The sequence below is a fragment of the Carcharodon carcharias genome, chromosome 28 (assembly GCF_017639515.1).
Source record: "Carcharodon carcharias isolate sCarCar2 chromosome 28, sCarCar2.pri, whole genome shotgun sequence".
Taxonomy (NCBI): Eukaryota; Metazoa; Chordata; class Chondrichthyes; order Lamniformes; family Lamnidae; genus Carcharodon; species Carcharodon carcharias.
In genome coordinates, this window is record NC_054494.1 from 18,734,645 (window position 1) to 18,754,320 (window position 19,676).

A 19,676-nucleotide genomic window follows, 5' to 3' on the forward strand; every position below is an offset into this window, starting at 1 on the left:
AAAGGACAAAGAGGTGTTGAAGGTGGTGATAATATCTAAAAGAATGTGCTAATTAAGAAGGAAGCAGGGCAAACAAGGTACAGATAGACCTAATGGGGTGGGGTGGGGGGAAGGAATACTAAAAAGGCTAAAAGGTAGAAATAAACAATGGGTGGAAATACATTTAAAAATAATGGAAATAGGTGGGAAAAGAAAAATCTATATAAATTATTGGAAAAAACAAAAGGAAAGGGGAAGAAACAGAAAGGGGGTGGGGATGGAGGAGGGAGTTCATGATCTAAAATTGTTGAACTCAATATTCAATCCGAAAGGCTGTAAAGTGCCTGCTCGGAAGACGAGGTGCTGTTCCTCCAGTTTGCATTGAGCTTCACTGGAACAATGCAGCAGGCCAAGGATAGACATGTGGGCATGAGAGCAGGGTGGAGTATAATATTACATCATCCAAGAAGGTAGTTGAAAACTTGCAAACTGTGCAAATGAACCTTAACAATAATAAAGCGAGGTGATGCACATAGGTAGGAAAACAGAAAGATAATCTACATTTAGTTTCTTGATCAGGTCACACTTAGGGTACAATGCACGGTTCTCCATACGTAAACAATGATACTGGAACACTGGAGAAAGTACAAGAATAAATTTACAAGGATTGTACCAGAGCTGAGAGATTATGGCAAATTGAACAGGTTGTAATTTTTTTCTTTAGAAAAGAAAAGACTTGGAGGAAATCTGATAGAAGTCTTTAAAATAATGAACAGGTTGGATAGGGTAGATGTGGAATGCTCCACTTGTAGCAGAATCCAAAACACGGGACCATAAATACAAATAGTGACCGATAAATCCAATAGGGAAATAATGGGAAATTTCTTTACTCAGAAAGTGGTTTGAGTGAGGAACCCCCTGCCACAGGAAGTGGTGGAGGTAATTAACTTAGATGCTGTCAAAGGGAAACTAGATGATGATATGAGAATAACGAGAATAAAAAGGATTTGCTAAAAGGTTGAGACAGATTAAACAAAATAGGAGGAGACGTGAGTGAGGTATAAACACCAGGCCCGACCAGTTGGGTCGAATGGCCTGTTCCTGTAGATTCTGTGTAAAACTGCACTGAGCTCACTATTCAGACGTTAGTTTTGTGATGTTGCTATTTTTAACAAGTTTTTTTTAGCATAATTACTGGAATGTTTCAATATCTGCTTAATCAATTTTTGCATTTTTGAGATGAATTGCTGATATTAGGAAGACAAAGCCAAATTCCAAAATAAACAAGCAAGTTCAAAACATCTTAGCCCACAATGGGACTAAAAGATTCTGCACCCCTGTACATAAGACGTCATTTCCATGTCTATATAATTGTGGATGTTCCAAGAATTTTAGAAAATGCCAACCAGGGTGCTTATTAAGTTCAAAGTGGTAAGCAATCAACCCTGCTCATTAAAATAAATCTAAAATCACAATGAGATGTTGTCAGCTACAGTGCAGCCCCCAGGCAATTCCAAAAGGTTAAATGTCATATCTGCACTGGGTTTAAACATCAGCTTCACAACTCATTGATCTATTTAAAAAAAAAACCCAGCAGGCCCGATCAAAAATTGCCAGATGCAAAACTCTATAACAACGCGATTAAATTTGAGCATCGAGACTAGTCCTTCACTTTACCTTCATCGCAAGATTCGAATTCAGCTTCAAGCTTCTGAATGTCGGCACCACTGAGCACTGCCTGGAGGCGTTTCTGTTTGGCCCTTATCTTTTTCAACTGCTTCTCCTTACGAACAGGAACAAAAGAAAAGTAAACTACCAGCGAGGATAATATTCACAAATACCCACAAAAACAAGGCTTTTCTTGGTCAGCTGAAACCACAATACTAAATACACAAAGAATATACGGTGATCGGGCAAGCCTTGTATCAATATATTGCTTGTTTAGATGTCCTGATCACAGGCAGGGTACGTTGTTTTCTCTCTACTTAGACTGCCGTCTTCATTGATAGTGACTTTATAACTATCAGATTGTTGTAAAAGCCCAACTGATTCCCCTTGAGAGAAGAAAATTTGCTGCCCTTGCCTGGTCTGTCCTATACACGACTCTACATCTGCAACAATGTGGTTGACCCTCAAATGTCCTCTGGAACACCCTAGTAATATTAATTTCCAATCTCAAGAAAATATTGAAATCCTCAAAGAATCATGATGTCAAGAGAAAGAGCAATACCTTGTTTTCTTTCTGTCTTTTCACAGACTCCAGCTTCCTGTTCACATCTTTATTTGATTCGGCATGAGGCACCAACTGCTCAATTATCTTATTTGTATGCTTCAGACATGCGGTAGTGGATCTAAACCAAGAGGTAAACACATGAATAATCCGGCTGACAAACAGAAATGCTTTGCAGCAGAAACTGCCCACGATCTAGCTGTTTTGATTGACTGCAAGATGAATCCCATCAGGATTGCAATGAAGAATTAATCCTTGGAAATCAAAGTGCAGCTAATGAAGAGTTGATAACTCAGGGTTGTCAACAGTGGAGGAGCAATGGGCTTCAATTTATAATTGCAGTAGAATTGGCTTACACAGCCTAACTCATAACCCGATCATGGAATTCTAAAACACTGAACCAAACCTCATTCAGTTCCACATAATTTTGCTTACAGGGCCTACTTTTGAATTGCACTAGTGGTAGGATCTGCTTCTATGGCTGTTTATAATGGCAGTCAATTGGACAGGAATCATTGACTCCAAAAGCCCTAGGGGATCCCTGTTTACACTCCAAGTGGGGGCTTGAATCCTGAATCCTGGTGTCAAGGGTTCCTTACCCAGAGGAGGCAGATACCCTCTCCATTGCTAACACCCCTGGGGTTTCTGTGCCAATTATGGAGGTAGAGATTTCCCAGCACTACCTTGGCTCTGCATTTGAAGCGTGCACCATTCTAACCAAAGGAAACTCCAAAATTTCGAAGCAACTGATCTCAGGGCAAATCCCATTAGAAGCCGATCTGCAGCTTCTTCAGGTCTCACTTCCATTAGGCAGCAGTAGCAGGCGCAGGACTGGCAGGATATCTGACCGATGGTACAATCCTGTTGTGCTTTTGGGGAGGGGCAGAGTCAGCAGCAGTATTGTGGCAGAAAAAATGGTCAGGAAAGGAGTCTCAGCTCACCCCCTCCCGAAAAAGCACAGCCAGTGTTCTCTAGACAAAGAAATATTGAGGCCCATTATGTCCAATGCAATGTCAAGAAGTGTACTGGTTTATAGTCGAGCCTGGTGTACAATGTATCTCATATAAATTAATAAAACTTTAAATTATGCGCATAAGTGATAGTATCTGTTGTAAGTCTTTATCATAAACTTAAATTCTTTATTCCAGTTTCATTTAAAATCTTCAGTACCTCAGATCATCTAAAACGGAATGGTACTCCTTCTCTGCCTCAGCTCTTTTGACTGCCTGACTGGCTTCATTGATGGCTCTGTCCACTTGCTGGAGAACGCCTTGCTCCAGCACATCTTGGTCATAGACATCTACTCCCAGACCACGCAGCTCCAAAGCCTGAGCGCTCTGTTCCACAGCCTGAATCTGCTGCCGGTCAATCTGGAGGACTTTGTGAGCACTCTTTGTGTCGGCAGGTTGGAAAGCAGTGGAAGTGGATGGTCTGCTGTCAGACGTGCTGTCAGCAGAGGCATCCAAACAATTATCAGGGAATCCATTTTCTTGAAGAGTGTCCAGAGCCGATGAGATGCCACGAATTGCAGAATCTACCCCGCCTGGTCTGTCGCAATCTGCTGAAATATCAACAGAAGGAGCTCCTTCGGCAGGCATTTTGTGCAATCTATTAACAGGAAACACGGAGTGAATTGCATGACTTGGGTACGAGGTACAAGAACGGGCAAACATCATACAAGAACATCGGAATGTACAAGGCGGGAATAGGACTGTGGTTTATCGGGCCTGCCTCTGTCAAGGAAATATTTATCCCGCCTCTCTTACACCTTGTCAGGTTTTTTTTGCCAGATCCTAATCTAATCTCCTCTTCAGCTCACAAATCACAATTCAACAATTGGCCTTCACTCCCTGCATCGAGAACCCGTACCACTCTCTGTGTAAAGCCATTAAATCTCCACTGCTGTTTTTAAGGTTAACCTTGGGCTTTAAGTCTGTAGTTGTGGGAAATACATTTGCATTTATTTTTCTCCATGCTCTTTAGAAGTAATACTTCTGTAAGATTACCCCAAGCCTTCTCTTTGCCTGTGTAAACATTCCCAGCTCTTCAAGCTCTCCCCATATCTCATATGCTTAGTCCCAGCTATTAATTTCTGATGAAAAGTCATCGACCTGGAACATTAACTCTGTTTCTCGCCATAGATGCTGCCTGACCTGCTGAGTACTCCCAGCATTTTCTGTCTTTATTTGGGGGAGATCACTACAAACAAACCAAAACTATAAAATAAAATATATTTTTAAGCTATTTTGAATTTTATAATCCTTACATTCAATTCAAGTCTTCAGAGAATTAACCCTTTGATTAAAACACTAAGCATGACTGATTTAGGAGTTTTCAACAATGAGAAAAGAGTTATTACATAAACCTGTGGACTCATATCCAAAATCTACTTCCGTTCACAACTCACAAGCGAGGACTGCACATAACAGGTGAAAACATTTAACTCCTTAACTCCCTGCATTTAGTCTCTTTCTATGCACAAAACAAATATCTGGAACACTTATGACATTCTATAGCAAACTGCAATATCATCTGGAGTCTTATAGTCACCCAGAGTGGAAAAATACTGTCTTAGATCTATTTCATCCAGTTTTAATGAAAGGTCTGAAATATCAACACTGTTTTTCTCTTCACAGATGTGGCTGTACCTGCATTTTCTGTTTATATTATCTTAAACCTATCGTTTGGAAATCTGCACAAAAGTCAGTGCAATAATTGTTGTCCACATCTGTATACATCGCCATTTAAATTGAAGTTTTGAAATCATTGTTTACCAATTCATTCATTAAATCATGCTTACCAAAAGAGTTATATGAATGTCCCAAGGACATTATAAATAAAGTATGTAAAGCTTAAATCAAAGGAAACACCATTTCCACATTCACCAGCAATACACAGAACAGTTAATAGATGAGCAAAGAGGAAGAATTCTGCAAAGGCTGGTAACCTGAAATGAAAACACAGTCCCAGTACCTCTTTAAACTTACTTCATTACAATACCCAGACTAATCCATGATTGATACAGTTTTACCCTGAACCCAGACTAGTCCATGTTTGATCCAGTTTAACCCTGAACCCAGGCTGGTCCACGTTTGATCCAGTTTAACACTGAACCCAGACTGGTCCACGTCTGATCCAGTTTAACACTGAACCCAGACTGGTCCACGTTTGATCCAGTTTAGTACTGAACTCAGACTGCTCCACGTCTGATCCAGTTTAACACTGAACCCAGACTGGTCCACATCTGATCCAGTTTAACACTGAACCCAGACTGGTCCACGTTTGATCCAGTTTTTATACTGAACTCAGACTGGTCCACGTTTGATCCAGTTTAACCCTAAACCCAGACTGCTCCACGTTTGATCCAGTTTAACCCTGAACCCAGACTGGTCCATGTTTGATCCAGTTTTTACACTGAACCCAGACTGGTCCACATCTGATCCAGTTTAACCCTGAACCCAGACTGGTCCACGTCTGATCCAGTTTAACACTGAACCCAGACTGGTCCAGTTTAACCCTGAACCCAGACTGATCCAGTTTAACCCTGAACCCAGACTGGTCCACGTTTGATTCAGTTTAACCCTGAACCCAGACTGATCCAGTTTAACCCTGAACCCAGACTGATCCAGTTTAACCCTGAACCCAGACTGATCCAGTTTAACCCTGAACCCAGACTGATCCAGTTTAACCCTGAACCCAGACTGGCCCATGTTTGATCCAGTTTAACCCTGAACCCAGACTGGTCCATGTTTGATCCAGTTTAACCCTGAACCCAGACTGGTCCATGTTTGATCCAGTTTAACCCTGAACCCAGACTGATCCAGTTTAACCCTGAACCCAGACTGGTCCATGTTTGATCCAGTTTAACCCTGAACCCAGACTGGTCCATGTTTGATTCAGTTTAACCCTGAACCCAGACTGATCCAGTTTAACCCTGAACCCAGACTGATCCAGTTTAACCCTGAACCCAGACTGATCCAGTTTAACCCTGAACCCAGACCGGTCCATGTTTGATCCAGTTTAACCCTGAACCCAGACTGGTCCACGTTTGATCCAGTTTAACCCTGAACCCAGACTGATCCACGTTTGATCCAGTTTAACCCTGAACCCAGACTGGTCCACGTTTGATCCAGTTTAACCCTGAACCCAGACTGGTCCACGTTTGATCCAGTTTAACCCTGAACCCAGACTGGTCCACGTTTGATCCAGTTTAACCCTGAACCCAGACTGGTCCACGTTTGATCCAGTTTAACCCTGAACCCAGACTGGTCCACGTTTGATCCAGTTTAACCCTGAACCCAGACTGATCCAGTTTAACCCTGAACCCAGACTGATCCAGTTTAACCCTGAACCCAGACTGGTCCACGTTTGATCCAGTTTAACCCTGAACCCAGACTGGTCCACGTTTGATCCAGTTTAACAGTTGCACCTGATCTGGTGGCTTAAAACCGGGGCTTCCAGACAGCAGCTTTTCCACCTGCTCGCTCACACACCGGAACCGAGCCCAATTCTCCGCTGTCCCCGGGAGAGGCACAAATTCCCCGGCGGGCCCCACTCGACAGCTTCACCAGGCCGGACCCAGCGTCCAACAACAGAAGGAAAACTCACAACACAGCGCCACCAGCAGGAGGGGAGGATAAACCGCAGGAAGGGGAAACATCTTCCCAACACGGCGCATCACCAGGCGGAGAGGAATCCTTCAAAAACAGTGCCACCAGCAGGAGGAGAGGACAACCCGCAGACATAGCACCGCCCACAGGAAAGGGAGAGCGCCACCAGCAGAAGGGGAGGACATTCCGCAAACACGGCACCAGAAACAGGAGGGGATCAGTCCTCCTAACTTAGTGACACCTAGTGGAGTGGAGGCCAGTCCGCAGAAACAGCGGCACCGACAGGAGGGGAGGACAATCTGCGGGCACAGTGACACCTACAGGATGGGAGGGCAAACCTCAGTCAAAGTGACACACTGACAAAGGGGAAGACAATTTGCAGTAAACATACATAATGATCTTCATTGCGTGGCAAATTCAAGAAAAATGCAAGAAACAGCACCAACCACTGTTATGGCCTTTTTTGACCTCACCAAAGCCTTTGACTGTCAACCATGTAGTCTAATAGAGGCAACAAAAAAAAAATGCTGGAAAACTCAGCAGGTCTGAGAGCATCTGTGGAGAGGATAACGTTTCGAGTCCGTGTGACTTTTCTCGGACTCAAAACGTTAACTCTGTCTTTATCTCCACAGATGCTATCAGACCTGCTGGGTTTTCCAGCATTTTTTGTTTTTGTTTCAGATTTCCAGCATCCGCAGTATTTTGCCTTTATCTTAGTCTAATGGAGGTGTCTCCTCAAATTTAGCTGACCTCAGGAGTTTTTCACCATCCTTCGCCTACTCCACGATGACATGCATGCTGTGATCCTCACCACTGGAACCACCACAGACCCGCTCTCAGTGAAGACTGGAGTCAAACAAGGCTGTGTCATTGCATCAACCCTCTTTTCAATTTTCCTCGCTACAATGCTGCAATTCACCTCCAGAAAATGACCCACAGGTGTGGAGATAAACTATGCAATTGAAAGGAAATTGTTCAACTTATGCTGCCTTCAATCCCAAACCAAAATCACTCCAACCTCAGTCATTGAGCTTCAGTGTGCAGGTTACGCTTGTGTATGTGTTCACTCACAAACTGAGCTCCAGGTCATCATCGACTCCTTCTCTGAAGCATATGAGAAAATGGGCCTTTCACTAAATGGAAAATTAAGATCCTCTTCCAACCAGTTCCTACAGCACAACACCTTCTCACAGTTGATTAAGATCAACGGCGTGATCCTGCAAAACGTGAACCATTCTCCATATTTTGGGAGCCTCCTCTCAAAGAAGCAAATGTAGACGATGAAATTCATCATTGCCTCCAATGTCTCAGCTCAGCCTTCGTCTGACTGAGGCAAAATGTATTTGAAGGCAGGATCTCAAACCCATGACTCAGGTCATGGTTTAGTGAGCAGCAGTGATCCCTGGGCTCTTATATGTTGCAGAGACTTGGACAACCTGCAGTGGCAACTCAAAGCACTGGAGAAGCACTATGGCAGTGCCTTTGCAACATCCTCCAAATCCAATGGCAAAAAAGATGGTCCATTGCCAGTGTCCTCACCCAAGCCAACACACCCAGCATCGAGGCGCTTATCATTCAAAACTAGGTGGGATATGTTGTCCGTATGCCTGACACCAGACTCCTGAAGCAATTGATCTACTTGGAGATCACTTATGGCAGGAGATTGACAGGAAGACAGCGGAAAAGCTTTACAGATGTCCTCAATGCATCCTTAAGAGACCAAACATCCCTGCCAAATCTTGGGAGTCCCTGGCTAGCGATCAACCAAAATGGAGAAGTTCTATTCAGGAAGGCATCAAACACATCTAGAGACGTTTTTGGGAACGTGCAGAGGTGAAGTTGAGGCATCAGAGAGAGCGTACAAACCTCCAGACACCTCAGCTGCCCTACCATTACGCGCACCACCTGCCCCGCTTGTGGCAGAGTCTGCAGATCACACAATGGTCTCATCAGCCATCTCAGAAAACGTTGAACTGGAATGGAAGCAATACTCCCTTGTTCCTGAGGGACTTCCTAAGAAGAAACATACATTGTTCTGGGAAAAGGATTTCCCCTTATGGTTGATTCCGATCTGTCTGGAATGTCACCCAATAGAAAGTAAAAAAAAACTGACTACTAACATCTCCTGATGTTGACCATCCTAAGCTTATGACAAGGGTAACTTTTTTTAAACTAAGCCTCTGAAATGTTTCTTCCCTTTCCCTTTGCTCTGTCCCTTTATACACTGCATCAAGTCACAGTAGATTTGTAAGCACTTCGAGATTGTCCTAGGGTCTCCACCACAACAACAACGACTTATGTTTATATACGCCATTCACATAACCAACCATCCCAAGCAGCTTAACAGGAGTATTATAAAACAAAGTATGACATCAGATCAGATAAGGAGACATTAGGTCAGATAACCAAAAGCTTGGTCAAAGTAGTAGGTTTTAGTGAGTGTCTTAAAGGAGGAAAACAAGGTAGAAAGTCAGAGCAATTTGGGGAAGAAATTCAAGAGTTTAGGTCCTAGGAAGCTGAAGGCACAGTCACCAATGGTGGAGTGATTAAACTCGATGATGCTCAGGCGGCGAGAATTAGAAAAATGCGGATATCTCGGTGGGTTGTAAGGTTGGAGGAGATCACAGAGATATGGAGGGGTGAGGCCATGGAGGGATTTGAAAACGAGGATGAGAATCTTAAAATAAAGACGTTGCTTGACCGGGAGCATGTGTAGGTCAGCAAGCACATGGATGAGAGATGAACGGGACTTGGTGTGAGTGAATACAGGGGCAACTGAGTTTTGGAAGACCTCATGCTTATGAAGGGTGGAATGTGGGAGATCAACCAGGAGCATTATTTGAATTACAAAGGCATGACTGAGGCCTTCAGCAGCAGATAGGCTGAGACAGGGCAAAGTTGAGAGATATTATGGAGGGGGGAATTGAAGACTAATTTCCTAGACACTGCTGTAAGCAATGAGTAGAATCATCAGGGCATTAAAAATGTTTTATTTTTATTTTCTTTGAATATAACAATATTGAAGATGGAGTAAAAAGCTGTCTGAGAGGCAAGAATCATCCAATTGATGAGCAAAGAGTTTATTTGCTTTCCAATTGGCGGGGGGGCAGGAAAGGTTCCGTGAGGGCGGACATGTTGGGTGGATAAGTGGGAGTCAGACAGTTGGAGGCAGGAAGTGATGCAATGAAACCCCCAGGAATGTATCCAACTTGAATTGGCAACCCTAGGTCATAGACTTCCAGTGCTCAGGATTGGGGAAGCAAGTAACCAATTCCCAATGCTGCATCCATTTCTTTTGGAAGCATGTGGCAGAGAAGTGTGGAACGTAACACAGCAAATGACCTACCTACAAGTTCCTAGCCCCCCCCCCCCCTCTTCCTGTGGATGAAAAGCCTCCCCCTCTACAATCACTGTGAAGTTTGCCTGTGCGCTGAGTGTGAGGAAAATAAATGCAGCTCATAAACTCACACCACAAAACTGCTCATAAGCCAATTGGAATTGTCAACCAACCTGTATTCTCCATTTGATGAATATGGCTACCAGGGTAAGTGGAAAAATTCCACCTGGTGCTATAGGCAGGGGAGTCATTAGGCTTATTATAAAAGGAAATGTGAGTGAGGTTACTTTGGATTTGACTTACTCGATGCTGGATCCTGCCTTTCGATATACAAAATGTAACGGAGTGATTTTTCATGGCACTGACATGATTCTTCCTGATGAATGTGAAAATAAAATAAATCACCAAAAATTCAAATAAATAAGAATGTTTATTATCTCTGTGATATATCAGCTCAGCTCATATCAGCTCTACCAAATTATTGACCTTGGCACAATCAACATCCTGGGGGTTACCATTGACCAGAACCTGAGCTGGACCAGCCATATAAATACTGAGGCTACAAGATTAGGCAAGGGACTGGGAATCCTGCAGTGAGTAACTCACCTCCTGACTCCCCAAAGCCTGTCCACGATCTACAAGGCACAAGTCAGGAGTTTGATGGAATACTCTCCACTTGCCTGGTCAGCTCCAACAACACTCAAGAAGCTTGACACCGTCCAGGACAAAGCAATTCACTTGGTTGGTACCCCATCCACAAACTGACAAACCACTGACTCACATTGGCAGCAGTGTGTACCATCTACAAGACGCACTGCAGGAACTCAACAAGGCTCCTTAGACAGCACCTTCCAAACCCATGACTGCTACTATCTAGAAGGAGAAGGGCAGCAAACACACTTGAACACCACCACCTGGAAGTTCCCCTCCAAGCTACTCACCATCCTGACTTGGAAATATATCGCCGTTCCTTCACTGTCGCTAGGTCAAAATCCTGGAACTCCTCCCTAACAGCACTCTGGGTGTAACTGCACTACAGGGACTGCAGCAGTTCAAGAAGGCAGCTCACCACTGCCTCCTCAGGGACAATTAGGGATAGGCAATAAATGCTGGCCTAGCCAGCAACACCCACATCTCATGAAAGAATAAAAAATTGTCATATTTGTGGTGTTGCTTCCATGCAGCTAAAAACAGTGCAGTCTTTGTCCAGTTTGTTATTATTGTTAGGGTTAACAGTGCATCCCATGTTGTAGGCTGAAAGCAGTGCTTGCATCTTAGGAAATCACAGGCACGCAACCAATAATGCAGTATCCATTTCCTGAGGAGCAGTCCCTAGGAGCATTGCCCTCCTCTGGGGTTGTTGGGTTGCTAAATCACCGTGATCGTCAACACTTATCCTTGCTGCCAACGATGACTGGTCCCCTTTCACAGTTGATTATCCTCTTTTACTGTCAGTATCTACTGCCTTTCCACCAACACCTCCTGTTTGTACTCTAACACTTTGACCTCCTATCTGCTCCTCTTAATTATTGGCTGCAGATCTCCCTGAGGCAATTTAAATATTATTTTAAGTATTATCTGCCCGCTCTTTGTTGACACTTTTCCAATTCCCCTAATGTTCTGACGTAGTCTCAATTTATTCCCTCTAATTTTTCTTAATATGTACAGCCTGTTCAATGCACTGTGCGCTACAATCAAACTGCTCCACAACTGTGCACTCACTCAGCATAGAGGGAACATTAAACTTCGCTAAATATGTCTATCTAAATGTTAACATGCTTACCCTAGGATAAACTTTTCTAGGCTTTTAATTATTCATGGTGTTGTGCATTCCTGATTTCCACTTTTCTCAGGAGCGGCTATTTGTTGGCCCTGCACTCAACCACTCGCAGCAGAGTTACCTCGAAGAGGAAGTCAGGTAAGCACAGGAGGGAGAAAGGAATATAAGAATATGGAGATAGGATTAGACAAAGTAGGGTGGGAGGACAATTGTATGGGGCGTAAACACCAGCACAGGCTAGTTGGGCAGAATGGCCTGTTTCTGTGCTGTAAATTCTGTGTAATTTTATATTATTGTTTTTCATCCTTAATTTTCTTGTCTCCCTATGATTCCTGTCACGTTTGTAACCAAAGCAGCCATCATTAAAATAATGCTCTTCACAATCTGAAATTGGCATAATTTCACAGTCGATTACATCTTGTACATATAAATGTACAAATATTGCAGACAAAGATGATCTAGTTGTCTGTCCAGCCTGTCTTAGACAGTTGTGATGCCTTGTGCACCTTCCAACTGCCTAAAGCCGTCTAGTCTCTCATGAGTGATATAGCATAAAGGGTTAATGTTAGATATGTAAATATGTAGTCTACATCATCAGTGTGGTGCAATCACATGACAACTGAGCTTGTAGCGAGATAGCTCTTTGTAGACCCTCATGTGAAATCCATATTGTACACAGCTCATTTAATATTCAATAGAAGCTAGAGTTTAACAACAGCCTTGCCTCCAGCAAAATCTATAAGTCAAGATCATGAACAACCCCATCTAAGAGCCACAACAATGGTAACAGATGATGACAGCAGAAAACACATCGAAAGAAGCAACAAAGGAAGACACCAGTGGCTGAAAGAAGCAGCAAGAAAAACGATTGCAGGAGAGGGCAGTGCAGGTAAATTTTCAACCGTGCTCCAGAAAAAGCTTCAGTGAAGGGAAGGCATGGAGAAAATTCTACCTTTCTCAGAGCGCTTCAATCACATGGAAGGCCTGGATCAAGCCAAGAAATGGTAAAACTGGCATTGTAGGTTTACCAGACACAGAACAGCTTCAGGACTAGCAGAGAAGACTAATAAGGAACAGATCACAGAATGTTAAGGCCAGTACCTTACTCTATGCCATAGGCAGTAGTGCAGACGACATTCTGGTCATACAAGGCATTGAAGAAGGGATACCGACTTATGAAAAAAGTATCAAAGCCTTTAATACTTATTTTATTCTTTGAAAAAACATCATTATAGAGAGGGCGAAGCTCAATAGGTGCACCCAAACACCGGGAGAGTATGCAGATTCCTTCATTAATGATTTATATTGACTAGCAGAGAATTGAGAGTATGGAGCCCTGAAAAATGAATTAATTCAGGATCACGTTGTAGGAATCTTAGAAGAGACTTTATCAGATTGTTGCAATCGAGGGAAGATTTGACCCTATCGAAGGCTGAGCTGATAACAAGACGGAAGAAGTGAGAAAAATAAATCTGCTGGTGAAAAATGGCTGAGACAGTGCAGTTTTTAGCACAAAGAAGTAGCAGCGCACCTAATCCAAAACAAAGAAAACGTGTAGAGGGTACAGTAGCCACCATTTTTCAGTGTTCTCGCTGTGGTGGGGAAAAGGCTGCATTGGTGTGAAGAATGCTCCACCAAAAATACAGAGCGCCGCTCCTACAACAGGAGAGGATATTTTAAATCTGTACACCATGGCAAAAAGCTCCCAACACAAACATTAAAGGAAGAACAACGAAGATCATCTACCATTCAAGAAGTTGAAGATGAAGAGGATTATGAAGCACCATTCTTGGGAGAAATTACAGGATCAAATGGGAACAATTGGAGTTTAGGTATTATAGTCAATGGACATAAAACAAGCTCCAATTGAGTCACTGGAGCAGGAGTTTCAATTCTTTCAGACACAGAACAATGGCCAAAGCAAGATTTCCTCCAGCCATCGACAATAAGCCTCCACAGTCCAGGAGGTATTCAGCTAAAGGTCAGGGAACAGTTAGCTGCTATGCTTCAGTACAAAGGTAGAGAACTCACAGAAACATTATATGTGATCTACAACCATCTTCACTGTTAAGTTGAAAAGCTTGCACAGGTCTACAACTCATCGATAAAATTGATGAATTGGAAAACATTGAGCAAGCCAGGCAGAAGATTTCCCTGAAACAGCAGGTGAAGGAACCACAAGTCCATTACAGGGAAGAGCAGCTAGGATCAAGCAAGAAACTGATAGACAATTATGTCCAAGACAGACAGCAAACAACAGCAGGCACACTGTCACACATTCCCTTTGAGAAGCCTGAACAGGAGGTCATCTACTTCATTGAGAATGTACAGAATTCCTACCAGAAACAGCACATAGGCTGAAGGAAATCCAACAAGCACAAAAAGTAGATGAAAGATGTGCTAAAATTAGAGATTACTGCAAAAATGGATGGCCAGAATATGTTCCAAACAATCTCATCATGAAAGAATATTTTGAGCATTGGAAGGCATCTCAGTGTCGTGGATGTCTTGCTAATTTATTTATTTATTTAAATTTGTTCGTGGGCATCACTGGCTAGGCCAGCATTTATTGCCCATCCCTAATTGCCCTTGAGAAGGTGGTGGTAAGCTGCCTTCTTGAACTGCTGCGGTCCATGTGGTGTAGGTACACCCGCAGTGCTGTTAGGGCGGGAGTTCCGGGATTTTGAGCCAGCAACAGTGAAGGAAGAGGGATATAGTTCTAAGTCAGGATGGTGTGTGACTTGGAGGGGAACTTCCAGCTGGTGGTGTTTCCAAGTGTCTGCTGCCCTTGTTGGTAGAGTTCAAAGGTTTGGAAAGTGAGAGGTTCATGATCAGATTTTAGTCTTACCAAGAGTCCTCAGACTTAAGATCCTTCAGAAGATATATCAGGGACACCTAGAAATTACAAAGAGTCATTGCTAGAGCATGAAATTCAGTTTGTTGGGCATGGATCTCAAAAGCACTAGAGGAAATGATTTTAAGCTGCATCTTCTGTGAGGTCCATTGCTAAGATCCATTTCTCATTCCCATCCAGACTGTAGGAACATCTCAAAATGGCTCATTTCAAGCTCAAGGTGAGGACATTCCTCATGGTTGTTGATTATCACTCCAGATGGATTGTAGTTAAACGTCTTCATGGTGCTACCTCAGAGATAGTCATTAATTCCCTAAAAGAAATTTTTGTCACACGTGGCATGCCAGGTTTTGTCAGAGTTTGAGAATGAATGGTTCAAGAAATTTAAGGAAAACTATGGATTTGTCCACACAACTAGTTCACAAACAAAATGGAGAGGCCAAAGAGGCATAAGAAGGCTAAAAACCTTGTTGAAAAAGAATGATGATATCAACTGTAGTTGAGCTAACATTCTACACCACTTCGAATGGCTTAGCTCCATCGGAACTTTTGATGGGAAGAAGACTACAGACTCAAGTTCCTCATACCCTCATGCCATGTCTAAAAGCAACTGATAAAGAAGAAGTTGGGGGAAGGAGGATAAGTATTGTGCAAATCAAACCAGAAAGTATATCAACACCATAGAGTGCATAATTTACCAAAACTCTAGCTAGGTGAGTGAGACTAGATTAGAGACCAGAACCAAGAAGACCAAATACTGGAAAAGACACAAAATCCAAGGTCTTATCTTGTAGAGACTGAAAATGGGATAGTGAGAAGAAACTGAAGCACACATATAACAACAAGACGAAGATTGTCAATGGAATGGACCAACTACCCATACGATCAGGAAGACAACCTGAATAGAAAACCAATAGTTTCTGATGATTCACACACTACTCTACAGAGTTTGAAAGAGAACATAGAGAACTTGAATCCTATGCAACTTCCGACAGAACTGACAAGGTAGGGGAGATTGATGACACCACCACAATGTTTATCTCTGTGAACCCGTGACCATGACAGAGACTTTGGGGGTGATTTAGGATAACGTAAATAATGTATTTATGGGAATCAGAGAGTTGTGGGGGAGATAAAGAGTTAATATTAAATATGTAATTATATAACTTACATCATCAGTTACATAAGATCACATGACAACAGAGCACACAGAGAGAGAATTCTATGTAGAGGCTCATGCTAAGTCAGTATTGTACATAGTTAGTATGTTCAGTAAGAGGTAAAGTTTACCAACAGCCTTGCCTCCGGCAGTGTCTACAGGTCAAGATCATGAACAACCCCATCTAAGACCCACAACGATGAAAACAGAAGTGACTAAAGAATAGGTTATAAAAGTTCAGGCTAATTAGAGGGGTGAGAAAACTGGAAAAATCAATCTTGATCCCCTCCCACCCCATCCCAGCCCTTGTCCCCACCTCTGTCCCCATCCGCATTGCCGTCTCCACTTTATGTGATTGAAACTAGCCCTGGGGACCATGTTGCACCTGCTTTACATGGCAGGAAATATGCCTTTTGTGGAAGGTGATCCCCAACCCAGTCAGAAACGGGTCCAGCTCTTGATTGAAGGAAGTCAGTAAGGGAGTTTTCACCACTATTCTTGTGAAACATTAATGCACAAGCGAGCGATATGCTACAAACACTAAAGGCCATATAAGGAATTTATTTCACCTCAGTTTCATCTGTCCCGATTACTCTTAATCTATCTGAATGGAAAATGGAAAACTCTATTTGTTGTATTTTTTTTAACCTGCCACCTAACTTACTCAGCCTACTCAGTTTCGGGAACACATTGTGCTATCACAGGAAAATAATCTTTGCACAATTGTGTCAATTGCAAATAGTTTGCATTCTGCTTCCCTCTAGTGTTACTTGTTGACATTTACACCCTTTCCAGTGATCAAGTTTTATATGGCATGACCCCCTTTCTGTTGATTGCAAACCAGACATTTTGGACAATTTGGAGGTGGTCATTCGGGAGGGAATATTTTACCTATTTTTTAGAAACTACCTGGCTTCCACTAGTCACCCATTGCCATAATCAATGACCAAGTGTCTGTAATCTTGATGACTAATGCTTCAACTGGTATATTAGAAGAGAAGGATTAACATTGTAATGCAGAAACATCAAGGAACAATTTTTATCTCAATTTTGAAATATATTTATAACCCATTAAATGAAAATGCAAGGAAATTAATAGTGGAAGCTGTACCTAGGAGAACTGAGTTGATTCCTGGAAGTTTACAGAGCAGTACAGGCTCGATAAGGACTCTGATTTTTTTTCTCTATAACTGTAATCTCTCCAGTCTGGAATATTTGGGACCAGGTCATTTCTGTAGTTCAGAATTTTCCCAATTATAGAATGATGTAAGGATGCCTAACCACAAGTGTATGAACTGGAAAACACTAGAAATATAAATAATTACCTGAAGCACAAAACAGTGGTAAAACATTATAATGCAGTAATAAATATTGTTTTACTTATTCAAATACCATATTCCATGTTTCTGCTTCCAAAGTACTGCACTAAAATGATGCTGAGTAGCTTGAGTCTGCTTAAAAATTTTCTGGGCAATTGGTGTTTCCGAACAATAGATTTCTGTATTGGAGCGATTATAGTGTAATTCTATATTTTTTTTACTGACATTTACCAAGTTCTCTTCTTCTTTTTCTTCACAACTTAGAGATACAAAACACAAGCTCCACAAAGTCTCAGTGGGTAACTGTAAAGCACAGTGTGATACTGAGATATGTAGACCAGTGGTGCTCCGGAAAGAAAGACTTGCATTTATATAATGTCTTTCATAAGTGCAGGATGTTCCAAAGCACTTTATTATCAATTAAGTACTTTTAAAGTATAATTGCCATTGCAATGTAGCAAATGCATCTGTCCACAACAGCACTAGTAGAAGTGTCCACTGTACAGTCCTCATTTTAGGGAGGTCAAACAGTTACAGGGATTACACAATAAATGGGAATATACTAAGAGGGGTAGATGAAGTGAGAGATCTTGGCGTACAGGTACACAGGTCCCTGAAGGCAGCAGTTCAAGTAGACAAGGTTGTAAAGAAGGCATATGGAATGTTCTCCTTCACTGGCAGAGGTATAGAATATAAAAGTAAGGATGTATAAAAATATAATGTTGGAATTGTTTCAAATATTGGTAAGGCCACAACTGGAGTATTGTGTGCAATTCTGGTCACCACATTACAGGAAGGATGTAATAGCTCTGTAGAGAGTGCAGATGAGGTTTACAAGAATGTTGCCAGGGTTAGAAAAGTGTAGCCATGAGGAGAGATTGGATAGGTTGGGGTTATTTTCCTTAGAACAAAGAAGGCTGAGAGGTGACTTGATTGAGTTGTACAAAATTATGAGGGGAATAGATAGAGTGAACAGGATAAAATTGTTTCCCTTGATGGAGAATTCTAGAACCAGGGGACTTAGATTCAAGATAAGTGGCAGAAGGTGTAGGGGGGACATGAGGAAGAACATTTTTACGCAGAGGGTAGTGGGTGTCTGGAATTCACTGGCCAAGTTGGTGGTAGAGGCAGAAACTCTAAACTCTTTTAAAAAGTACCTGGATCTGCACCTTAAGTGCTGTAAGCTGCAGGGCTATGGGCCAGGTGCGGGAAGGTGGGATTAGAAAGGGCACCTGGGTGTCCTTGGGCTGGCCAGGACAAGATGGGCCAAATGGCCTCCTTCTGTGCTGTAACTTTTCTATGGTTCTATGGAGACTTCACATTGAGGATACCCTCCATCGTGTTGTGTGGCACTACCATCATGTTAAATGGGATGGATTTCAAACAGATATAGCAACTCAAACTGGGCTTCCAGGAGGCACTGTGGGCCATCAGCAGCAGCAGAATTGTGTTCAATCACAATCTGTAACCTCACGGCCTGGTATATGTTAATGTTGTGATCCTGTCACAGTGAAGTGCTTGCTCTAACTGTAAGTGAGAGCAGCTGTTACTAATTGAGGGAAGGTTAGGGCATTATTCTTAAGTATATATAAGAACCGGTTTGCAGCTGAGGTGCTGGGGGAAGGAAAAGGAAGTCTGTGTCTGTGTCTGTGTTCTCTGGATTCAGTGAATAAACCTATGTTAAGGAAAGACTGGCTCCAGATTCCTCCTTTGCTCAGCAAATGAGCAGTAAATTATAACAGCATATTCCCCATTCTATCAGTACCATCAAGCTAGGGGATCAATCCTGGTTCAATGAAGAGTGCAGGAGGACATGCCAGCAACAGCACCAGGCATACAGAAAAATGAGGTGTCAACCTAGTGAAGCTACAACACAGGACTACTTGCATGGCAAACAGTGGAAGAAGCATGCATTAGACAGACCTAAGTGACCCCACAATCACCGGATCAGATCTAAGCTCTGCAGCCCTGCCACATCCAGTCGTGAATGATGGTGGACAATTAAACAACTAACAGGAGGAGGAGCAGGCTGCAGAAAATTCCCCAACCTCCTTGATGGGGGTGCCAGCATGTCAGGGTAAAAGGCAAGACTGGCTAAGCAATAATTACTGGCCAGGACATTGGGAATACTTCTTCAAAACAGTGCTATTGGGATCTTTTACATCCACCTGAGAGGGCAAGCGAAGCTTTGGTTTTACACCTCATTCGAAAGATGGCAGCTCCAACAGTGCAGCACTCCTTCAGCGCTGCACTGGAGTGGCAGACTAAATTTGTGCTCAAGCCTCTGAATTGAGCCTTGAACCCTTGCCTTCTGCAAGATTGTAAAGATTGTAAAAGTGACCCCATTCCTCCTCTGGACATCACAAAGCACCTCAGAGCCTTCAAATTACTTTGTGATGTAGTTGCTA

At 42.7% G+C, this 19,676-nt stretch overlaps 1 protein-coding gene across 3 annotated transcripts in view; it reads right to left on the minus strand.

Annotated features, from left to right (window-relative positions):
* The window catches only part of ercc6 (excision repair cross-complementation group 6), a 52,359-nt gene extending 45,407 nt beyond the window's left edge, over positions 1-6,952 (minus strand). Inside the window, exons 1-4 of one of the 3 annotated variants that reach the window (XM_041176180.1) lie at positions 6,818-6,952; positions 3,380-3,817; positions 2,210-2,330; positions 1,657-1,762 (exon numbers count right to left, since the gene is read on the minus strand). In XM_041176180.1, the coding sequence (XP_041032114.1) occupies positions 1,657-1,762; positions 2,210-2,330; positions 3,380-3,807 (655 nt within the window). In that variant the 5' untranslated portion in view covers positions 3,808-3,817; positions 6,818-6,952. The other 2 variants (XM_041176179.1, XM_041176178.1) reach the window with 2 other exon arrangements.
* Between the last annotated feature and the right edge of the window lie 12,724 nt (positions 6,953-19,676).